We start from the raw sequence: 19,562 nt of genomic DNA, 5'->3' as shown, positions 1-19,562 counted from the left end.
ATCTATAACAGGCAGCTCCTGTTAGGCACTACACAAATATTTGTTAAATGAATGAAACAATGAATGGAATAAGACATACTTGCTGAATTGCAAAAAAAAAAAAAAAAAAAAAAAAAAGGAGCTAACAGGATGTGAATGTTTACGAGTATGCTTACTGTCTACAGGCTGAATTTGGGTGCAAAAGGAGTCAGCCATAGGCTGACTGTCAGGGCTCAAAGAAACTTTTCCAATCTCTCTGTATACCAAGGTCCAGCAGAATTAGACTCTTTCATTCCTTCTTGTTTAAAACAGCCTAGCTAGGCAGTATTTTTTACACTTTATTCCTGGAAATACTATGAAACATGGTAAGTTGAATGTAACTGTTTAGATTTAGTATTCATCAAATATGTTTATGCTTCCAAAGGGTTTTTAGAGGCAGGTGCTATAGTGCATGCTACTTCCTGCAAACGATCTGGCACCAAATTAGAAATCCAGTTAGAAAGCAGTCTGGAAGGTTAGTATGATCTGCCACAGACAACACAATAGTACCAGACGTTTTCAAAGAGAATAAAGTGTAACCTGGGTGGAAAAGATAAATGAGATCAAACAGGAAAAAAAAAAAAAGAGAGAAACTAGAAAGATGTAAAAAAATTATCCTCATGAATCTTCACAATGATGAACCACAAATATGGATTAGGCAGGGAATCCCAACCCATTAATTTACAGAAGAGCTCTAGAGAAAATAAAGTGCACAATGCCAGGCTGCATTTATTTTTGTCCCCTATTTTTAAAAAAAGTAATTAGTCTGAAAAATAGCCTGTAAAGAACTTGGTATGAACACTGTTTCTATTAATTGCTTGGTTAGGATGGCCCATATGTGTCAGTGGTCTGCAACCATGACTGCCTCAAATAAGCAGGGGCAGTCGGCTAAAAGTTCGAGAGTATTTCTGCCATTCTGAAGACTGCCTGGATGAAGGGCATCTTAGAAAATGTAAAATGCAATGGATTTCACAGATAAGTGATCCTTGGTAAGTTCAATACGCCTACTCACCGTGGTCAAGGATATATTTCACAATCTCCCCGTTGCCGGTTTTAGCTGCGTAGTGAAGGAGTGAACAGTGGTCTGGTCCCTGAATTAGCAGACTGCCTCCATTTTTATAGCTTTCTATTAGCTGCAAGAGAGACATACAAAAAGAAGCTCAGGCAGAATCTGGAACAAGGATAACAGCTAACTGGTAATAAAATAAGAGTCATGTAGCAAACCACAATGTTTCTAGCCTCAGAGGACATAGAGAAAAGTCAAAAAGATGAAGTAATATTCCTGGACTGTGTTATCACTCACAGTGATGACCAGTGTCTCTTCTAACTCTGGAAAGAGTCTGTGAGTATTGAACAGGCTAGGGAAACTGAATCATGCTGAATTACTTTTTTCATTTATTTTCTGAGCACTGGTCTCTATGGTCTCTGTCTCAAGGGAGTGAGGGGTGGAGTGGAAAACAAAAGCCTCTCTTTGTTGGCTTAGCATTCTCTTGAGTGAAAGAGTAATTATGGCTATAAGCAGGAATACCTTGGTGACTGTAGCTAAGCTTCTTGCCTGTGTCCTTCAGTTTTTCTTTAGTCTTATGAAACTATATACCAAATATCAAAGCTGCTTTGTCTCTCCTGTGTAAGATCACTGAATACAAGTATAGACACATACGCATGCATGCATGCACGCACACGAACACACGCCTGGCTTCCTTCTTCATCCAGATCTGCAGTCGAGCCTGCAAACCTTGTGTTAATCACCCAACACATACCTAACAGGCTAGAGATGATGTACAGAGTGAGACCCAAAATGATTCAGAAAATGTAATAGTTTCTATGTGAGAGAAGACTGGAAAAAACAACAACAACAACAACAACAACAACAGAATTTTGTAGCCTGAGGATAAGGTGGCTAAATGAGGATATGGTCTAACTTTATAAAATACTGAACATTATAGAAAATGTGAAAGAGTCCCTCATCTCCAAATTACAGTATATCAGGACAAGAGTGCCTACATGAAGCTTCTAATAGGTAATTTTAGGACAAATGAGAATTAAATAACCCAGCAGGTAATAAGCAAAATGAACACATTATCTTTTAAGAAGTTAGATGGTACACATTATAGATAATCAGACATCCCATAAGGTAAAAGAGCATAAATGACATAAATGCAAAGGATAAGTCCTAGTGTTCTATACCATTGTAGGATGACTATAGTTAATAATATATTAAATAGTTTTAAATAGCTAGAAGGAGGATGTTGAACATTCCCAACATAAAGAAATGATAAATGTGTGAGGTGTTGGATATGCTAATTACCCTGATCTGATCAATGTATATTATATGTATCTAAACATCACTATGTACTCCATGAATATGTATAATCATTTGTCAATTAAAATTATTTTTTTTAAAAAAAGAACATAAATTCAGAGTTCACGTCTTCACTCAAATACATCCATAGAATTGTTATGTGCTAGATGTCAGGAAGATAAATACAATTCAGTCACTGTGCCCAAAGCCCTCACAGCCCATGGGGGAGACAGATAGGTAAAGAGTCACACAGTAATGGACGGGAACATCACAGATGTCTCAGAGAAGCACTAGGGAAGCATGAAGCAGGGGATGGAAAGAGCCATGGAAGGCCTCCCAGGGCATGGATCAAAAGCAGTAGCTGAATGAAGGTAAGGAACATATGGGACTTCCATCCCTAAACTGGGGGGCAAGAGGGCAGGAAGAAGTAGCTAGCAACTTTCCACAAAAGTCTAAAAGGGAATCCTGTTCTGTTCAACCACATTGTCTTAAAATGACACTCCCTTTCTTTGTGGGGAGATCGACAAAGGATAACAGCATAGACCCAACCAAACCTGTTCAGGGTCAACTGCCTTCCAGTGCTATTTCTAGACACCGTGAACATTCAGTTAGTCCATGGGCATTTTTTGCAGCCCAGTTGTCCCGGAGCTATTTGTGACAGCCTTCACACAGGAGTGGCTCCAGAGACGTTCTGTTCGCTAGTCTCTTGCTCTCTTTCTCTCCCTCCCTCTCTTTCTTTCTCTCCCTCTCCCTCTTGTACAAACACATACACATGTACCCAATTTAATACTTTATATATATTGCACTTTCTACTCAGAAGAAAGAAACAAAAGAAGTTGGAGAAGAGAAAGAGGGCATGAATATTTGAGAAGGAAAATAAAGAAAATATGTAAGAGAGAAAAAGTAAAACCTTAAGCCCTCAGTAAATATTCCATCTCTCAGTAAATAAGGTGTTATTGGCCGGGCGTGGTGGCTTATGCCTGTAATCCCAGTACTTTGGGAGGCTGAGGCGGGCAGATCACAAGGTCAGGAGATCAACACCATCCTGGCAAACACAGTGAAACCCCGTCTCTACTAAAAATACAAAAAATTAGCCGGGCATGGTGGCAGGCACCTGTAGTCCCAGCTACTCGGGAGGCTGAGGCAGGAGAATGGTGTGAACCCAAGAGGCAGAGGTTGCAGTGAGCTGAGACTGCACCACTGCACTCCAGCCTGGGCGACAGAGGGAGACTCCAACTTCAAAAAGAAAAACAAACAAACAAAAAATAATAAGATGTTATTAAGTCATGTTTTAGTCATTTAGGCAAGAATTATAACAGAGAATGCATTAGGTTGGTGCAAAAATAATTGCAGTTTTTGTCACTGAAATGACAAAAACCGAATTACTTTTGCACCAACCTATAATAAGACAACCAGCTGGATATAGTGATTTCCCACATTGCAAATGATTCTCTATTTAAAAGTACAAAAAAAAGTGTGATCATAAACTCAGGATCCTGGGAAATCAGTTGCCTAAACTGAAAGCATATAGAAAATAAAATGGAAGGGTTTCAAATGTACAGTGCTTTGCCAAATTTTCTGGTGTAGAAACCCACCAGGGGCAGGAATCAATTATATTCATGCCTTTGTTTCCCACAAAACCTAATGGAAGGCCGTGCACAGAGTACAGGATGGTATGGGCTTAATCCACTGGTAAGAAACGGCACTGAACTCATCAGTATACTGCTTGGAGAGCACTCTTCTGAGTAACAATTTCTATTGACACTATGATCTGTGCAGTGGCACAGGCACCATTTTCAGGATTACGTGCCTAAAGGGGGCAGCTGATCAAGATGTTTGCAACATTTTCTCCATTTGTTTTCTTCTAGTAACCTGTTGAAAAATGTAGCATAGGTGTCCTTCAGTTTGTCCAACAGATGTGCCTAAAAAAAGTTATGTCTGAGGGTAGGACTTTTCAGCTTTCTCTGAGGGCTATTGGTTCCTCAATCTGCAATGGCACCTTACTCCACAGGCTAAGGAATCAGGCGTAGCCTCTGCCTTCAGGCAGCTGTCATTATTACAGAGCAGATCAGTTCCAGCAGGGGGTTTGCAGGGGCATATGGGAAGTCATGAGCCTGATGCCTGAAAATGATGTGGGACCAAAAATAACTTTAGAATATTCATAGATGATGTTTATATTATATAACAAATATTTGTATTTCCACCATGTTTAGCTATTTAAAAAACACAGATCTATACTATCAGAATATTAATAAAATAGCTAACATTTTAGAGCCCCTTCCATGTAATAGGAACAGTCTTGAGAGCTTTCTATGTATTATTACATTAATTCCTCATGACAATCCAAAGAGAGAGGTAATATTATTCCATTTTACTGATGAAAAAACTAAGGCACAGAGAGAATTAAATAATTACACGAAATCACACAGACAGTGTAAGGCAGAGCCAAGATCCAAACTCAGAAAGTCTGACTTCAGATTTTACATTCACCCTCAGGGCAGTGGTGACTGCTTCCTTCCTTCTGAACAAAACTCACCAGAAAACATAAGCACAAATTAAACTGTTCCAAGTGGATCAGGGTTCTTGTTTGACTAACTATGATCCCCAAAGTATAAAACCATAAAAAGGAAAGATTAATCTCTGACCTGAAGAATGCATTTCTGAGTGTTGTCCAGGTAATTCTTACAGATGCATTCATTTCAATACCTGCCTGAAAGGAAATCTTTAAATTCTTCGAATGTCAGCTTCCAGAGGGCAGGCACACTGTGCACACTGTGCACACTGCAGCCTGGGGACACGCAGTTCATTTTAAGTAACTGAGACAAGTACCCTGGTGCTCTTGAACACCCTCTCTGCTCAGTTCTCAAAAGAACATCTTGCCTCTTCTATTCAGCCAGTGCAAGCACGGGGATGATAAGTGATAGATGGAAACACAGAAATTTGGTGAGGAATGATGTTGTTTTAAAGTTCTTAAAGCATTGCCAAGGATTTGGTAGGAAGATATCTTACCTTCATAAGATCACCAGCTATTACTGCCTGCAAAATTGCTGTGAAAGACAAAAGAGAGATGTCCTATTAGTAGAAGACCCTCTCATTAAAATATTACACAAAGTTGGATCCATATTTGGGATAAGTACTCTACATTTGGGGCAGGAATCAGAGAAGGAAAATATCTTAGTCAAACCGACTGAGGCCCCCTCTTTAGCCCTTCCCCACCCAGGTACCCATTCCATGCATCCTTCTAGAGCCCATGTGTGCCCCCTCCAGCCTTGGTACAGTAAATATTTAAAAAATTGGAGTCACACCAATTGGGTTCAAATCTCAACTCTGACACTTTAAGCAGCAGGACACTGGGCAAATCATTTAACCCCTCTGAGCCTCAGTTTCCACATTTGTAAAAGAGCAGGTTTAAACTTAGTAGGGTTCATGAAGTCCTATGAATGTTCCTAACCCAGCCACGGATGCAGAGTAAGTGCCTAATCATGATTGCACTTGCTTCCTTCTTTCTAGTTCCTTCTACTTTGCTCTCTTGTGATTTAAGCAATCACCAGTCTTTTTGTGTGTTTTGTGGTGATAGATAAATACCTATTGCTATGAATATTAGGAGGACTGGAGACAGCAAAGAGGAATCAAGTCTATTTTAACTGCGTTCTTGAGAAAAAAACCATATGTTTGGCATATAATTTACTGATGATTTTTATGGAAAAAAGCCTAGAGGTAATAGGTAACTTAAACTACTTATAAGAAAATGTAGCCTTAGGGGAAAAAAAAATAGATGTGTCTAATGATTCATGCACCTTATGTGGGGTGTAGAAGAGGAGTGAGAGGCTGGGCACGGTGGCTCACGCCTGTAATCCCAGTACTTTGTGAAGCCAAGGCGGGTGGATCATTCGAGGTCAGGAGTTCAAGACCAGCTTGGCCAACATAGTAGACCCCATCTCTACTAAAAATACAAAAATTAGCTGGCATGTTGGCACACCTGTAATCCCAGCTACTTGGGAGGCTGAGGCAGGAGAATTGCTTGAATTCGAGAGGCAGAGTTGCAGTGAGCCAAGATTGCACCACTGCCCTCCTGCCCAGGCAACAGAGTGAGACTCCATCTCAAAAAAAAAAAAAAAAAACCATTTTTATTTTAGATTCAGGAGATGCATGTGCAGGTTTGTTACAAGGATATATTGCATGATGCTGAGGTTTGAGCTTCTATTGATCCCAACACCCAGAGAGTGAACATAGTGCCCAACAGGAGGTTTTATAGCCCTTGTCCCCCTCCCCCTCTCCTTCTAGAGTTCCCAGTATCTATTGCTCCCATCTCTGTGTCCATGAGTACCCAAGAGTTAGCTCTCACTTACAAGTAAGAACATGTGATATTTGGTTTTCTGTTTCTGCATTAATTCACTTAGGATAATGGTCTTCAGTTGCACCCATGTTGTTACAAAGGACATGATTTCATTTTTTTTATGACTATGTAGTATTCCATGGTGTATATGTACCACATTTTCTTTATCTATTCCACTGCTGATAGGCACCTATGTTGATTCCATGTCTTTACTCCTGTAAATAGTACTAAGATGAACAGTGAGCACATGTGTCTTTTTGGTAGGATGATTACTTTTCCTTTAGGTATATAGCCAGTAATGGGATTGCTGGGTCGAATGGTAGTTCTGCTTTAAGTTCTTTGAGAAATCTCCAAACTGCTTTCCACAGTGGCTAAACTAATTTAAATTTCTAACAACAGTGTATAAGCATTCCCTTTTCTCCACAGCCTCGCCAACATCTGTTATTTTTTGACTTTCAAAAAATAGATTTTAAGGCTTTAAAGTCACAAAGTTTTAGAAGGAAAATAATTTAAATGTATTTTGCAAAGTGATATTTTATTCCTATTTGAGTAGTCTCTCATACAGAGTTAGCCAAAAGTGCTGTATCATGCATTAAATTACATGGAGTCCCCAGCTGTCACAGAGCAAAACCCCCAAAGCTTTTATATTGAGTATTTATGAGTCCTGGGTGTGCAGATGCAAAGGACCGTAAGAATGTTAAACTCGTTCACTGGCCCTGGGCTGAGTGCCTTCCCTTTGACCAAAGCTGAAGCCTTGGAAATTTATGGAAATGATGAGGGCTACTTGAACATCAGAGGAAAAAGAAGGTAGGAAGAAGAGAAGAATGGAGAAAAATGGAGAACAGAAAAGAGAGAAGAAAAGTTCCTCGCCACAACAAGCTATAAGCAGCATCCTCTTTGCATTCCCCTGTGAACCGCAGCATACTGCTTTGCACATTGTAGGAGAACACCAATTAATTGTTGAACTGACTGAAAAGAAAACAAAGAGAGAAAAGGAGAAGAAAAAAGAGATGAAGATAAGAGAAACGGAATTAATAAAGTGTTTTTTTAAAAAATCCTATGAATACATGGTGTCTTACTCTTCATTTTATAAATGTCTACAGTGGAGTTTAAAGTAAGTTAATTCTCTCGAGGTATAGTGGCCCAAATTAGCACCATAATACAGACCCTGTGTGAGCCTGTGTCCAGTGCCCTCAGTGAGTTCATCATGCACAGAACTCTACTAGGTTCTGCAAGGCCTATAGGCAGGGAAAAAACCACCGTTGTCAGGTTTGTAATGTGAAAAAGGCTCTCAAGTGGAGTCTAATTCTAATCACTACAATTTATCGGACACATAAATTTTGGAAGTTATTCAGTCGTTTTGAACCAATTCTCTCATTTGCAAATGAGGTTAGCAGCTGCACTGCTCACCTCTCAGTAGTTAGGATAAAATTTTTAAAGTGTTTTATAAATAGATATGTTATATAAACAGAAGGCACAGTTTTCAGTATTTTGTGACTGCACATAAGTACATGAAAAAGACATATGGACCTTCAGAATGAGCCTACCAATAAGGGTAAAATTGGCATGTGAAGTTGGGCAGACATATCCCTGTTAATATAGAACCCATCAGATTAGAAGCACAGATAAATGAACCAAGGATATGGTGTTTAACAAAAACCCTGCATTGAAGGACAGGGAAGGAGAGGCTGGAGAAAGTAAAGCCAGTCCTTCATATCTGCAGGTTCCACATCTGCATATTCAACCAACCTCACATTGAAAACATTCAAATAATAATAATAATACAGTAAAAAATACTATAAATTTTAAAAATACAGTATAACAACTATTTACATAGAGCATTTGCATTATATTAGGTATTATAAGTAATCTGAAGATGACTTGAAGTGTACAGGAGGATGTGCATAGGTTACACACAAATACTGAGCTATATTAAATCAGGGACTTGAGCATCTGTAGATTTTGGTATCTGCAAGGGGTCCTGGAACTAATCCCCCACAGACACCGAGTAACAGTTGTATTAGCAATCACAGGTCCAGGAAAACAAATCAGTCTGGACTTTAATACTATAGGATGTTCTCCTGACTGAAGTAGAATGTCCCTGATAGGAGAGAAGCAAGGTTAGGAAAGTTGCATGAGGGCGCAGTTAATGCAAAGCCTTGTAACACACACAGAAGTTCAAAACATAGCCTCTGTTCTTGGCCAGACATGGTGGCTCACGCCTGTAATCCCAGCACTTTGGGAGGCTAAGGTGGGTGGATCATGAGGTCAGGAGTTCAAGACCAGCCTGGCCAAGATGGTGAAACCCTGTCTCTACTAAAAATAAAAATAAATTAGCCAGGTGTGGTGGTGGGCACCCATAATCCCAGCTACGCAGGAGGCCAAGGCAGAGAATTGCTTGAACCTGGTAGGCGGAGGCTGCAGTGAGCCGAGATTATGCCACTGCACTCCAGCCTGAGCCACAGAGCGAGACTCTGTCTCAAAACCAACCAACAAACAAAACAACAACAACAACAACAAAATAGCTTATGTTCTCAAGACTGTATTGAAACATTTGTCAGAATTTAAGTTAATAAAAAGAGAGAGAGAAAAACAGAGAAAGGAGAAAGGAAACAGAAAAGGAAAGAAAAATGAGTTAATTAACTGAAAGCATTTATGTAATAAAATTTGGTGCATGTAAGCAATAAAGCAAGATGATGAAAAAACTCCCCAGGACAAAGGCTCTTTAAGGATCACTAAATATATAAGTCAATAAAAATAGGACAGTCTGGGTAAAACTCTTGACTAGGTGTGGAGTTCATAGAAGGCTTCCTGAAGCAGGTGAAGTTTAAGCTGACTCTTCTATAATACATAGATTAATTAACAAAGAAGATTTGAAAAATCCTTGCAAGATGAAGGAAGGATGTGAACAAAGAGATAATGGTAAGTCATGGTGTCTGAGGGAATCTGCAAAGAGCTTTGTGTTGTCACATCTGAGGTGGAGAGTAGTCTCAGGTAACGCGATCCAAGGTTTCACAGGAACCACTCCAGGCAGTGAGTCTGACACCAAGATAAGGCACTTAAATTTTATTCTCCTGGTGATGAGAAGCTATTGAAGAGCTACAAGCAAACCAGGAGAGCATATAAATGTCCTTAAGCATGTCAGTGTGAGTCTGCTTCTCCCCCTCTGGAAACAGTTAAGTTCCCACTCTTTGCTCCTTTTCTCCCCATAGCCAACACTACAGCCTCTTTCAACTTCTACCCCATATCATTCACAAGCATTGTTATTTATGTTTTTTGGTTTCCAACAGCCTCCCAGTTTGAAGTCCCCTTGAATAGGTAGAAGATCATATGACAGAATCATAACCACGAATAATTTCCAATTGTACTGGATGTGGAAAGCATGAATATTTATTTTCAGTCAAGCAATATACCCAAGGGTAGCTATTATGCAAACATTATTAGAAACAAGGCTCACTTCTCTTTCCTGATTAATGTCCTTCCCTATGAACACTGTTGTTGAAGATTTCCTCCACATAAAAAGAGCCTGAATCTATTATTATTCAACTCCAGATAATAACCTTCTGAAGGATTGAGCTTAAAAACAAATAACGAGTTGTTGTGATTATAATATTATTCTTCATAGTTTCTTGAGCTCTGAGCTTGTCTTCTTACCTTTCTCAAAACTCCTTCCTACTAAGGAAACAATGCTCCAAAATTCAAAGAAGCAGGGAAATTCAAGTTGCTAATGGACATAAAAGTTGTTAAGTATGTGAATAATAAGTTTCCTGGAAAACTAAATCACAGAAATTTATGAAGACAGGAATGTAAGGGGATAGGGAACTGAGAAATTTTTCATTTTTACAGGTTAGAAGTTGAATCATTACTTCATAGGAAATGGTTTATTTTTCCTTCTATGCTGTACCTTCAAATAAATTGCTGTCCAGTACACACACCAAGACGGAAAGCTGGGACTAAGAAGTCAAGACTTTCAGGAAGGAACTGCCGTCTTCCTTCTCACAGCCTCTCTGAAGCCTGGGATCCCAAGAGTCTGGACATGCTCAGACATCCATGTGCAGAAGGAAGAGATGGCTTCTATCATGTGGAATCGTGCTGTGATTTGAATGTCTGTATCCCTCCAAAATTCACGTTGAAACTTAATCCCCAGTGTGGTATTAAGAGGTGGGGCCTTTTAGGAAGTGATTAAGTCACGAAGAGTTCACCCTCATGAAGGAAATCAATGCCCTTCTAAAAGCCTTGAGAGAGCTGCCTGGACTTTCTCTCTCTTCCACCATGTGAGGACACAGTCTTCATTTCTATTTGCTTTCCCATTATGCGAGGATGTAGTAAGAGCTTGCCATCTTTGAAACAGAGCAATTTGCTAGCACCTTGATCTTGGTCTTCCCAGAATCCAGAACCATGAGAAATAAATTTCTATTATTTATACATGATCCAGTCTAAGATATTTTGTCCTAGCAGCAGGAAGAGTCTAAGATCCCCACCTGTTCCCACCATGCCAGGCCCCGTTTGAGGCAGTAAGAAGGCAGTAATGTACAACACAAAACGTCATCATGGAGTTATATTTGGGCAAGAAGTACAAAACAAAATCCAGCTTATTATTAGGAAGGGATATGCCATAATTGAGTCTACATTCAGACTTCCTGGGTTTAAGCCCTGTGAGTGCCACTAACTGCTATGACCTTGGGCAAGTTAGTTTACCAAGCTCCAGTTCTATCAGTGGAAAAATAAAAAAGCAGTTCTTTTGAGGCTCTGTCTTGCAAATAAGCTCAAGGTACAGAGAACCTAATCATTAAGGTACCTGGACATCGGCCGAGAGCAGCAGGGAGAACTGATGTTTTTAGCCCCATTACACAGAAAAAGAATTATCTTAGACTAAGGTAGAATTTGGCATATGACTACTTCTGAAGGGATGGCTTAAGGTTGTAATTATTGCTGTGCAGAAGAAAATACTGGGGAATGAAAAGTATACAGAACTTGGCAAAGCCATATATATATTTGTCATTCTCAATAAAGCAACTGAAATAACTACATTGTTACATACAAAATAGAATCACAACTCTGGGGGTGCAGCCCAGTGGTACAGCATTTGACTACAAAATAGAATCACAACTCTGGGGGTGCAGCCCAGTGGTACAGCATTTGACTACAAAATAGAATCACAACTCTGAGCACTTATGTCTATTTTTTAAAAGTTTAATCTTTCATATTCAGTTATTTTTTAGTTTTAAAAATAATGTCCTATTACCAAATTGTTGCCTGTCCATAGTAGCAGTCATCTAACTCTTTTTTCTTAAAATTATAGAAGAAAAAAATAAAAGTAAATATAAAAATTGCTAAACAAAGAACGGCTTATAGAGATGTAGGGAAAAACATCAGTTGATTCATTGAGAATCATAAATATATCTAGCTTTGCCAAGTTCTGTGAACTTTTACTCCTAAATATTTTCATGTGCAAAGCAAGAGTCACGACCCTCAACTCTTTCTTGAGGAGTAATAATACTCTACTTTCTAGAGCTGTATTTGGTCTTAGTCTAACCTTTCATTTCATAGATGAGGAAAGTAGGGCTTGAGATCTGAACTGACCTCTGCAGGATCACACAGATTAGTCAGCAATCCAGCTGAGAGACAAAGGACTCTTGTTTCATTTACTTGCTGCCTCCCTTCTCCAAGTCTGAGTTTCTTCCACTATACAATGTTGTTTCTCCTTTGTTTAACTTGGAGCAGGACAGCCAAAAATGAAAATAAATAACCCCCGGAAAAAGTCGCATGAATGCATGACATACAAAATGAAGTTAAAGTAAATTTACAGTTTTAAGTCCCAACTTTTTGTGTGTGCCAGCAGACACACAATCCATGGCAAATGTGCCACAAATAATTCTCTTGATCTTATCATGACTGAAGTCTTCATAGTTTGCCTTTATTCAATCCATTACTTCTTGCGTGGCTACCAGATAGCTTATACCATAGCTGCCCAATAGCTCACTCTCTGAGATATATATTTCTGCATAGCTTTTCCTGTATTTACATTATCAGAAACATTCTGTCCAATTTTTCTACTTTGTGAGCAGCCAGCCATGGTACATGAGCAACAAACTGTGAAAGCTCAGTTCACACACACAAAAAATGAAATTTAGTATAATCGTTAAACATAGCAAAGGTAATCTAACACACATTCACTGGTATGGATGACCACTGTGAATTATGCTAATGAGGCATAAATGGGAAGCAGCTCAAGAAAAATGACTGTAATTAATATTATTTTACATAGGCATGCTGAATAAGTCCAAGATGAGGTGAGAAAAAGAAGGAATTATATACATATTTAAAGACCTCTGTATTTTCATCTAGTCCTAGAACACCTTTTCACAATCAGTAAAAAGATATGTGACAAATTATTTGTTATAATAAAAGTTAAAATACTGAAGGTTTTTAACATATTAGAACAGATTTAAGATTATTCTTCGAATGAAATGCAATTCTGTATCAACTATTATTGCATAGCAAAATATATGGCTTAAAACCCAATTATTTATTTTGCTCAAAAATCTGCATTTGGGGCAGGGTTCTGTAGAGACAGTTTGTCTTTGTTACACCTGGCAGCAGTTGGAGCTGTTCCACTAAGAGTTGAAAGATCCACTTTAAATATGATCAGACACATGGCTAGTAACTAGGTACTGGTATGGGCTGGAAGTCTTAGTTCCTCTCATGTGGGATTCCTGGGCTTCCCGTGTGCTGCTTGGGCTTTCTCATAAGATGGTGGCTGGGCTCCAAAAGCAACAATCCCAAGAGAGCCCAGTGATCAACTCACCTGGCCTTGGAAATCCCAAGGTATCATTCCTGCTGAAGTCCCACATTTGCCCATATAAAAGGAGAGAGAGCATAGATCCCATATTTCAATGGCAAGAGCATCAAAGTCACATTTCAAGATGAGTGTGTAGGCGGGAGAAGATGCCATGGCTATTTTTGAAAAGTACAAACTGTCACATCATACATTTGAATTGTGATGTGTTTTGAGTCGGAGGGCTGGTGTTGACTTGTTAGTGTTGGGAAAGGGCTATGACCAATGTTACCTATGTCACTTATGGGAATGTGTTATGCATACAATGTCATCTGGTTTATGTCATGAGTATCTTGGAAGAAAAATTTAAAAAGCTGAAAACTGCTTTTCTGGAGGAACAGCTTTTTGGAGCAGGAAGAAAAAACAAAAGCAGGGAAAAGACTAAGCAGACAACCAGTGCTTGTTGGATTGAATTAAAAATTCTGTCTTAGGTAAGTCTGTCCCTAATCTCTCATTAATAATCAGATGTGGTCAGGCACAGTGGCTCACACCTGTAATCCTAACACTTTGGGAGGCCGAGGCGGGTGGATCACCTGAGGTCAGGAGTTCGAGACCAGCTTGGCCAACATGGTACAACCCAGTCTCTGCTAAAAGTACAAAAATTAGCCAGGTGTGATGGCAGGCGCCTGTAGTCTCAGCTACTCAGGAGGCTGAGACAGGAGGATCGCTTGAACCCAGGAGGCGGAGGTTGCAGTGAGCCAAGATCGTGCCACTGCACTCCAGCCTGAGTGACAGAGGGAGACTCTGGCTCAATAAAAAAGAAAAAGAAAAAGAAAAAGAAAATCAGATGTGAGAGAAGAGACTCTCTCAATCTCCTCCCCTTTTTCCTCCTCCAAACACTCACTGAATTCTAGATTTATACCCCTCACACTCCACCTACCAGCTTCTCCTCCATTGCTGAAACATGGTGCAGAGCACACATCTCACGTGGCTACCTTCTCATCATCCCTGGGAATAATCTATCAGTGGCATCGAAAGGCCATTAAATACTACAGTGGCCTTATATTCAAACACCACCTGTGCCAAATCCATCTTAGAGTGTGTAACCATAGATAGGAGACAAAAATAGGTTTTGTTTCTCTCTAATGACAGAATTAATCCCCCAATTCAATTAATTCCTGCTAATTAAATGCATGAATATATATTGGTTCTTTCCATCTGCTGTGGCAATCCTTTTAAAGCTATTAGCATGGAAGAGATTTCTGTTTGGAGAAAAAACAAACAACCTCCATCTAGTGTTCCCTCCTGGCAGAAAACTTCTACCTTGCTGCCAGAGGACCAGGATGTGCTCCCTTCAAAAGCAGTCCGTTCCACTTCCTTTATTCACCGCTGGAATTGGCTATAAACAGCACAGGGACCAGATGTCTCCCCAAAGCATCCCATTTGCTTATCTGTTGTTGTGAAATTGTTTAACTGTTTCACATGTCTAAGTTCCATTTCTGTAATTAAGTCATAAGCATGATGACATTATTTTCTCTTTGTTTTAGCCATACTATACCTTTCACTGAAATCTCTATGGGACAGAAAATACATGAAGTGCTAATAAATAGTTGGTTGATCCTTTTGACCTGGTGATTCAGCCGGATATCATTTCAATACACTTTAAACTCTGGATTGAGGAAGACATTCTAGGGAGTGGAAGAAAGCTCACTTTACTGGTCCCTGCTATACCTTGCAATCAATTTTGGAGTCACAAATATCTTCAGATCTCTTTGTAAACCTCATGGTGTTTATTAGATGCATCTAGTAAACACAGCAAAACACCACTGCCACTATCTCATGAGATCAGAAATGTTTATGAGTCAAATCAGAGCTGTATATTAGCAATGATACTTGTTACTTCCTAGAACATGGATAGTAACCCTTAGATAAGTGTTAAAGCAAACTTCATGGATAAATTAATTTGCTTTGAGCACTGGGTTAGTGAAAACAAGCTAATGGGTTACAGGCCCAATGGGCTCACACTCTTCCAGAATCACAGCTTGTCACTTTCAGCCTGCTGTGTAACATACATGCCACCAGTCACAAAGGACCAGCAAAAGGTCTTAAAATACCTTCTGGAAAATCTCTATAACTCAATATCAATTTTTCTCTAGCAATAAATTAATACAATCACCTTTGGATGTAATGGGAAAACAAATTTTTTATGTAGTACCTCCATCTAAAGTAATATACAGCTATTCCCTTAAAACTAGAAAAATATAACTTCATTTTTAATATCAATATTGTAGAATCCTATTAACTATTTTGTTAGGTAAACATTAAGCTTGCAAAAAAATCCAGGGAGGAGTTTTCATATTTGTAAAGCATTTTCTTTTCTTGCTTTTTTTTGTTTTTAAGACGGAGTCTGGCTCTGTCACCCAGGCTGGAGTGCAGCGGGGCCATCTTGGCTCACTGCAAGCTCCGCCTCCCGGGTTCTCGCCATTCTCCTGCCTCAGCCTCCTGAGTAGCTGGAACTATAGGCACCCGCCACAACACCCAGCTAATTTTTTTTGTATTTTTAGTAGAGATGGAGTTTCACCGTGTTAGCCAGGATAGTCTTGATCTCCTGACCTTGTGATCCGCTGGCCTCGGCCTCCCAAAGTGCTGGGATTATAGGCATGAACCACCACACCCGGCCTTGTAAAGCATTTTCATCTTGAACCTAAAATAATTACAATAAACAGTAACACTATTTCCCCCTTCTTAACATTTGAATGAAATAATATGTGTGTTGGAAACTGATGTAGCAATGCAAGAGATTTTTTTTAAGAAGTTCTAGTACTCTGAAGGTCCTTCATCCCTATAATGTTCAGAGAGTTTAGATTGTCTAACTTTGTTTAATTTTACTTTCCTGGCATTTGGATGATAAAGTTATAATCTTGAGAGAGTAACAGAAATGGAAGCACTAATAAAGTCCTTATTAGTCCCACAGATGAGAGGAAGGTGCCACGTAAAAGAGAACTGCTGCTGGCCTGTAGCTCTGGTGACTTTTACAGAGAAGCACAGAGAGAACTTCAGGCCTTGGCTTTACCCCTTCCTTCAACTTCAAGCAGCCATTCTTCCTGCGATCAGGGTCCCTGAATCCACTGGATGTGTTTTAGCAGTGTCTTTCAAGGCCTCTGAAAGGAACTGAGGGTCAACAAGTGTACTCATGTTTCACCCAGTGATATCTGTAAGCAGGTCTGATGTGGCCTGAGAGTAATGGATGGTTCCTGGTTTTAACCAAACATCAAGACTGCGTGGAAAATGGTGTTTAAGGTCAGAAGTCAAGTACAGTTGAGTACGTACTAGAACTCAAAAAGATCATAAGCTTATGAGTCATCCAGTCATCAGGATGCACATTACATTTCTTCTCAGTGCCTTGTAGCAAACTGACCACTCTGTAAGATAAAAGCCTTTTAAACCAAAAAGAAGAATAGCTAAACACCCCTCACTGGAACAAAAGTAAAGTCGGGAAGGAGTTTATTTAGCAAAGGTCATGTTCAGGGACATACCAAAAAAATGCACATATGGCAAAAGTGTACAATTAAAAAATAAATAAAATGTCAAGAGCATACCCTCATTATTGTAAATATAGATTATTTGCATTATTTATTTTTTTATTATACTTTAAGTTCTGGGATACACTTGCAGAATGTGCAGGTTACATAGGTATACATGTGCCACGGTGGTTTGCTGCACCCACCAACCCATCAACTACATTAGGTATTTCTCCTAATGCTATCCCTCCCCTAGACCCACCCCTACAAGGTTATAATAAAACACTAATTTTGAATCTTCCCCCATATAAGAATATGACAGATATTACTTGGAAGAATATAAAAATTAAGCATTTTATTTCAGAAAAGTAAAAATAAATCTTAACTTTCACTATATCATGCTAAATTGATCAAGCAACATCACGCCTTAGAAGAATTCTTATATAAATGGTTACTTCTGAAGCATGCCCAAGACATAAAATTTTAATTTGAAATAGAATAGGCTTCAGTGTATCAGTAAGTCTTCAATTATATTTATTAAAGATCAGATTGTTATTGCCCAGTTGATGAGAAGGGAAAGAAATCAAGACTAAACCTTCATTCTTCATAGGAATTCATATATTCTTAAGGAAAAAAAGAACATCTAGAAACTTAATACATGTATACTTACACATCCAAACGTAGTCCCTGATTGCTAAAGAAATAGAGCGATGTAGAGAATGATTTCCTAGAGAAGGTAAAAGAAATTTTCCATAAAGGAAGATTTGCATTGGCAGAAAAGCTGGGGGTAGAGATTTCTATAGAGAACATGCAGCTTAGCAGAATGAAGAAAGACATAAGAAGCACTTCCATTTGATAACAGGGACCTCTGAAATAGTGTCAGGGAGGAGTGTGTCAGGAAAATCGTGAAAACGAGATGGCTGAGAGAACCCCATTCAGGACTCAGAGGGTAGTGTGAGGCCAAAGACTCTCCCTCCTCTCCCCTACCTCCCACCCCTATAACATCAACAAAAATCACTTGGAGACTTCATTCAGACTATATCCTCACACAAGTCTGCCACCCTCTTCCCCAAAGAGAACTAGGAGTTTAAATACATAGCAGAAAGACAGCTGGGAACTCAGATGCTTGAAGAATGGCTTTGGGTAGACCATGCTTTCTGAGAATGGGAAAAATCCCACAGGATAGTTAAGGAAGATAGGGTGACTAGAGAGGCACACGGTCAGAGAAACAAAGCGAACAGTTAACAGTTAACAGAAATAGCCATGGTTTAAATGACTTTCTTGCAGTCTTACAAAATACCTCTTTTTTTTTCTCTCTCGATGGCTGAAACAATTGTCTTCACTAGTGAGGGTGACAGGATGGAAATGTCATCAGACAAGGAAAACTGAGTGGATTCTGGCAGATTTCAAATTCCCTTTTCAATAATCATTGGGACTTCGCATTGTCAGGAGAAAAGCTGGAACCTGCATTATTAAATAGCATTTGTCCCCTTGCCAAAGAACGTGGAAGCTGCCTGCCTGCAGTATTTATACACTTGCAAAGTGGATTTTAGTGTTTTTCAAAAAGCGGGTCTGTGGCAAGGTGTAGCAATAGAAACCCCATTTGTCATCCCAAACAAAAACAATCTACTGGAATTCGTAAGCAGAAATCCCTACAGGAACTCCTTAGACAACAGGGCACAGGTATCTCCAAAATACTTTCCAAAAATGAAAGGTGGCATTTTTCATTTTTCCTCCTGTGTTTCATTGCTCAGTGTTCTCTCCTGGCTCAGAAGCCTGTAGAAGCCGGGAGCAGAAGAGGCCTTAGAAGGCAGCCAAGCTCAGCCGGCTCCAGGGAGAAACCCAGGCCTGATGCAAGCAACTCCAAACCACGGCTTTTGCAATTGCCAACCCTACCACCCATGTTAAAGTGACAATTACTCAGAATGATACAAGTTGATACGGTTTGGATCTGTGTCCCCACCCAACCTCATGCTGAATTGTAATCCCCAGTGTTGGAGGTGGGTTCTGATGGAAGGTGATTGGATCATGGGTGTGGATTTCCCCCTCGGTGTTCTCATGATAGTGAGTGAATTTTCATGAGATCTGGTTGTTTAAAAGTATGTGGCACCTCCCCCTCTGCTTTCTATTCCTCCTGCTCCAGCCATGTAGGATGTGCCTGCTTCCCCTTCGCCTTCTGCCATGATTGTAAGTTTCCTGAGGCCTCCCCATCCATGCGTCGTGTACAGCCTGTGGAACCATGAGCCAACAAAACCTCTTTTCTTTATAAATTACCCAGTCTCAGGTAATTCTTTATAGCAACGTGAGAATAGATGAACTAATACACAAGTCATTCTGTGTCCATTACCCTGCAGGAAATGTGTATTTCAAGTAATCCTAGAGAACAATAGGCTTTAATCATCCCAAAAGCCCACGCAAAGGAGACATATGAGGTCTATTTATAAAAAAATCTATATGCCCATTTTGGCTGTCTGACATTGATGGTTACTCTCCCTCTCTCTTGCACATTTCCTCTCTTCCTGTCTCTTTCTTTTGTTAATGTTTGTAAGCACACTGTGTGCTAGGTCTTTGCCTATATTATCTAATTTAATCCTCACAATAAGCCTA

At 39.5% G+C, this 19,562-nt stretch overlaps 1 protein-coding gene across 19 annotated transcripts in view; it reads right to left on the bottom strand.

Moving 5' to 3' along the window:
- Positions 1-19,562, bottom strand: part of LOC105471320 (diacylglycerol kinase iota) — a 453,152-nt gene that overhangs the window by 16,278 nt on the left and 417,312 nt on the right. For all 19 annotated transcript variants that reach the window (XM_024789548.2, XM_024789549.2, XM_071094416.1 and 16 more), the window contains 2 exons: positions 5,330-5,367; positions 1,031-1,151 (listed from right to left, as the gene is read on the bottom strand). In XM_024789548.2, the coding sequence (XP_024645316.2) occupies positions 1,031-1,151; positions 5,330-5,367 (159 nt within the window). The remainder of the gene's footprint in view (positions 1-1,030; positions 1,152-5,329; positions 5,368-19,562) is intronic.

This window comes from Macaca nemestrina, chromosome 4 (genome assembly GCF_043159975.1).
Source record: "Macaca nemestrina isolate mMacNem1 chromosome 4, mMacNem.hap1, whole genome shotgun sequence".
Lineage (NCBI taxonomy): Eukaryota > Metazoa > Chordata > Mammalia > Primates > Cercopithecidae > Macaca > Macaca nemestrina.
Note: the sequence above shows the minus strand (reverse complement) of the source record. Positions and strands in the feature narration are given on the sequence as shown.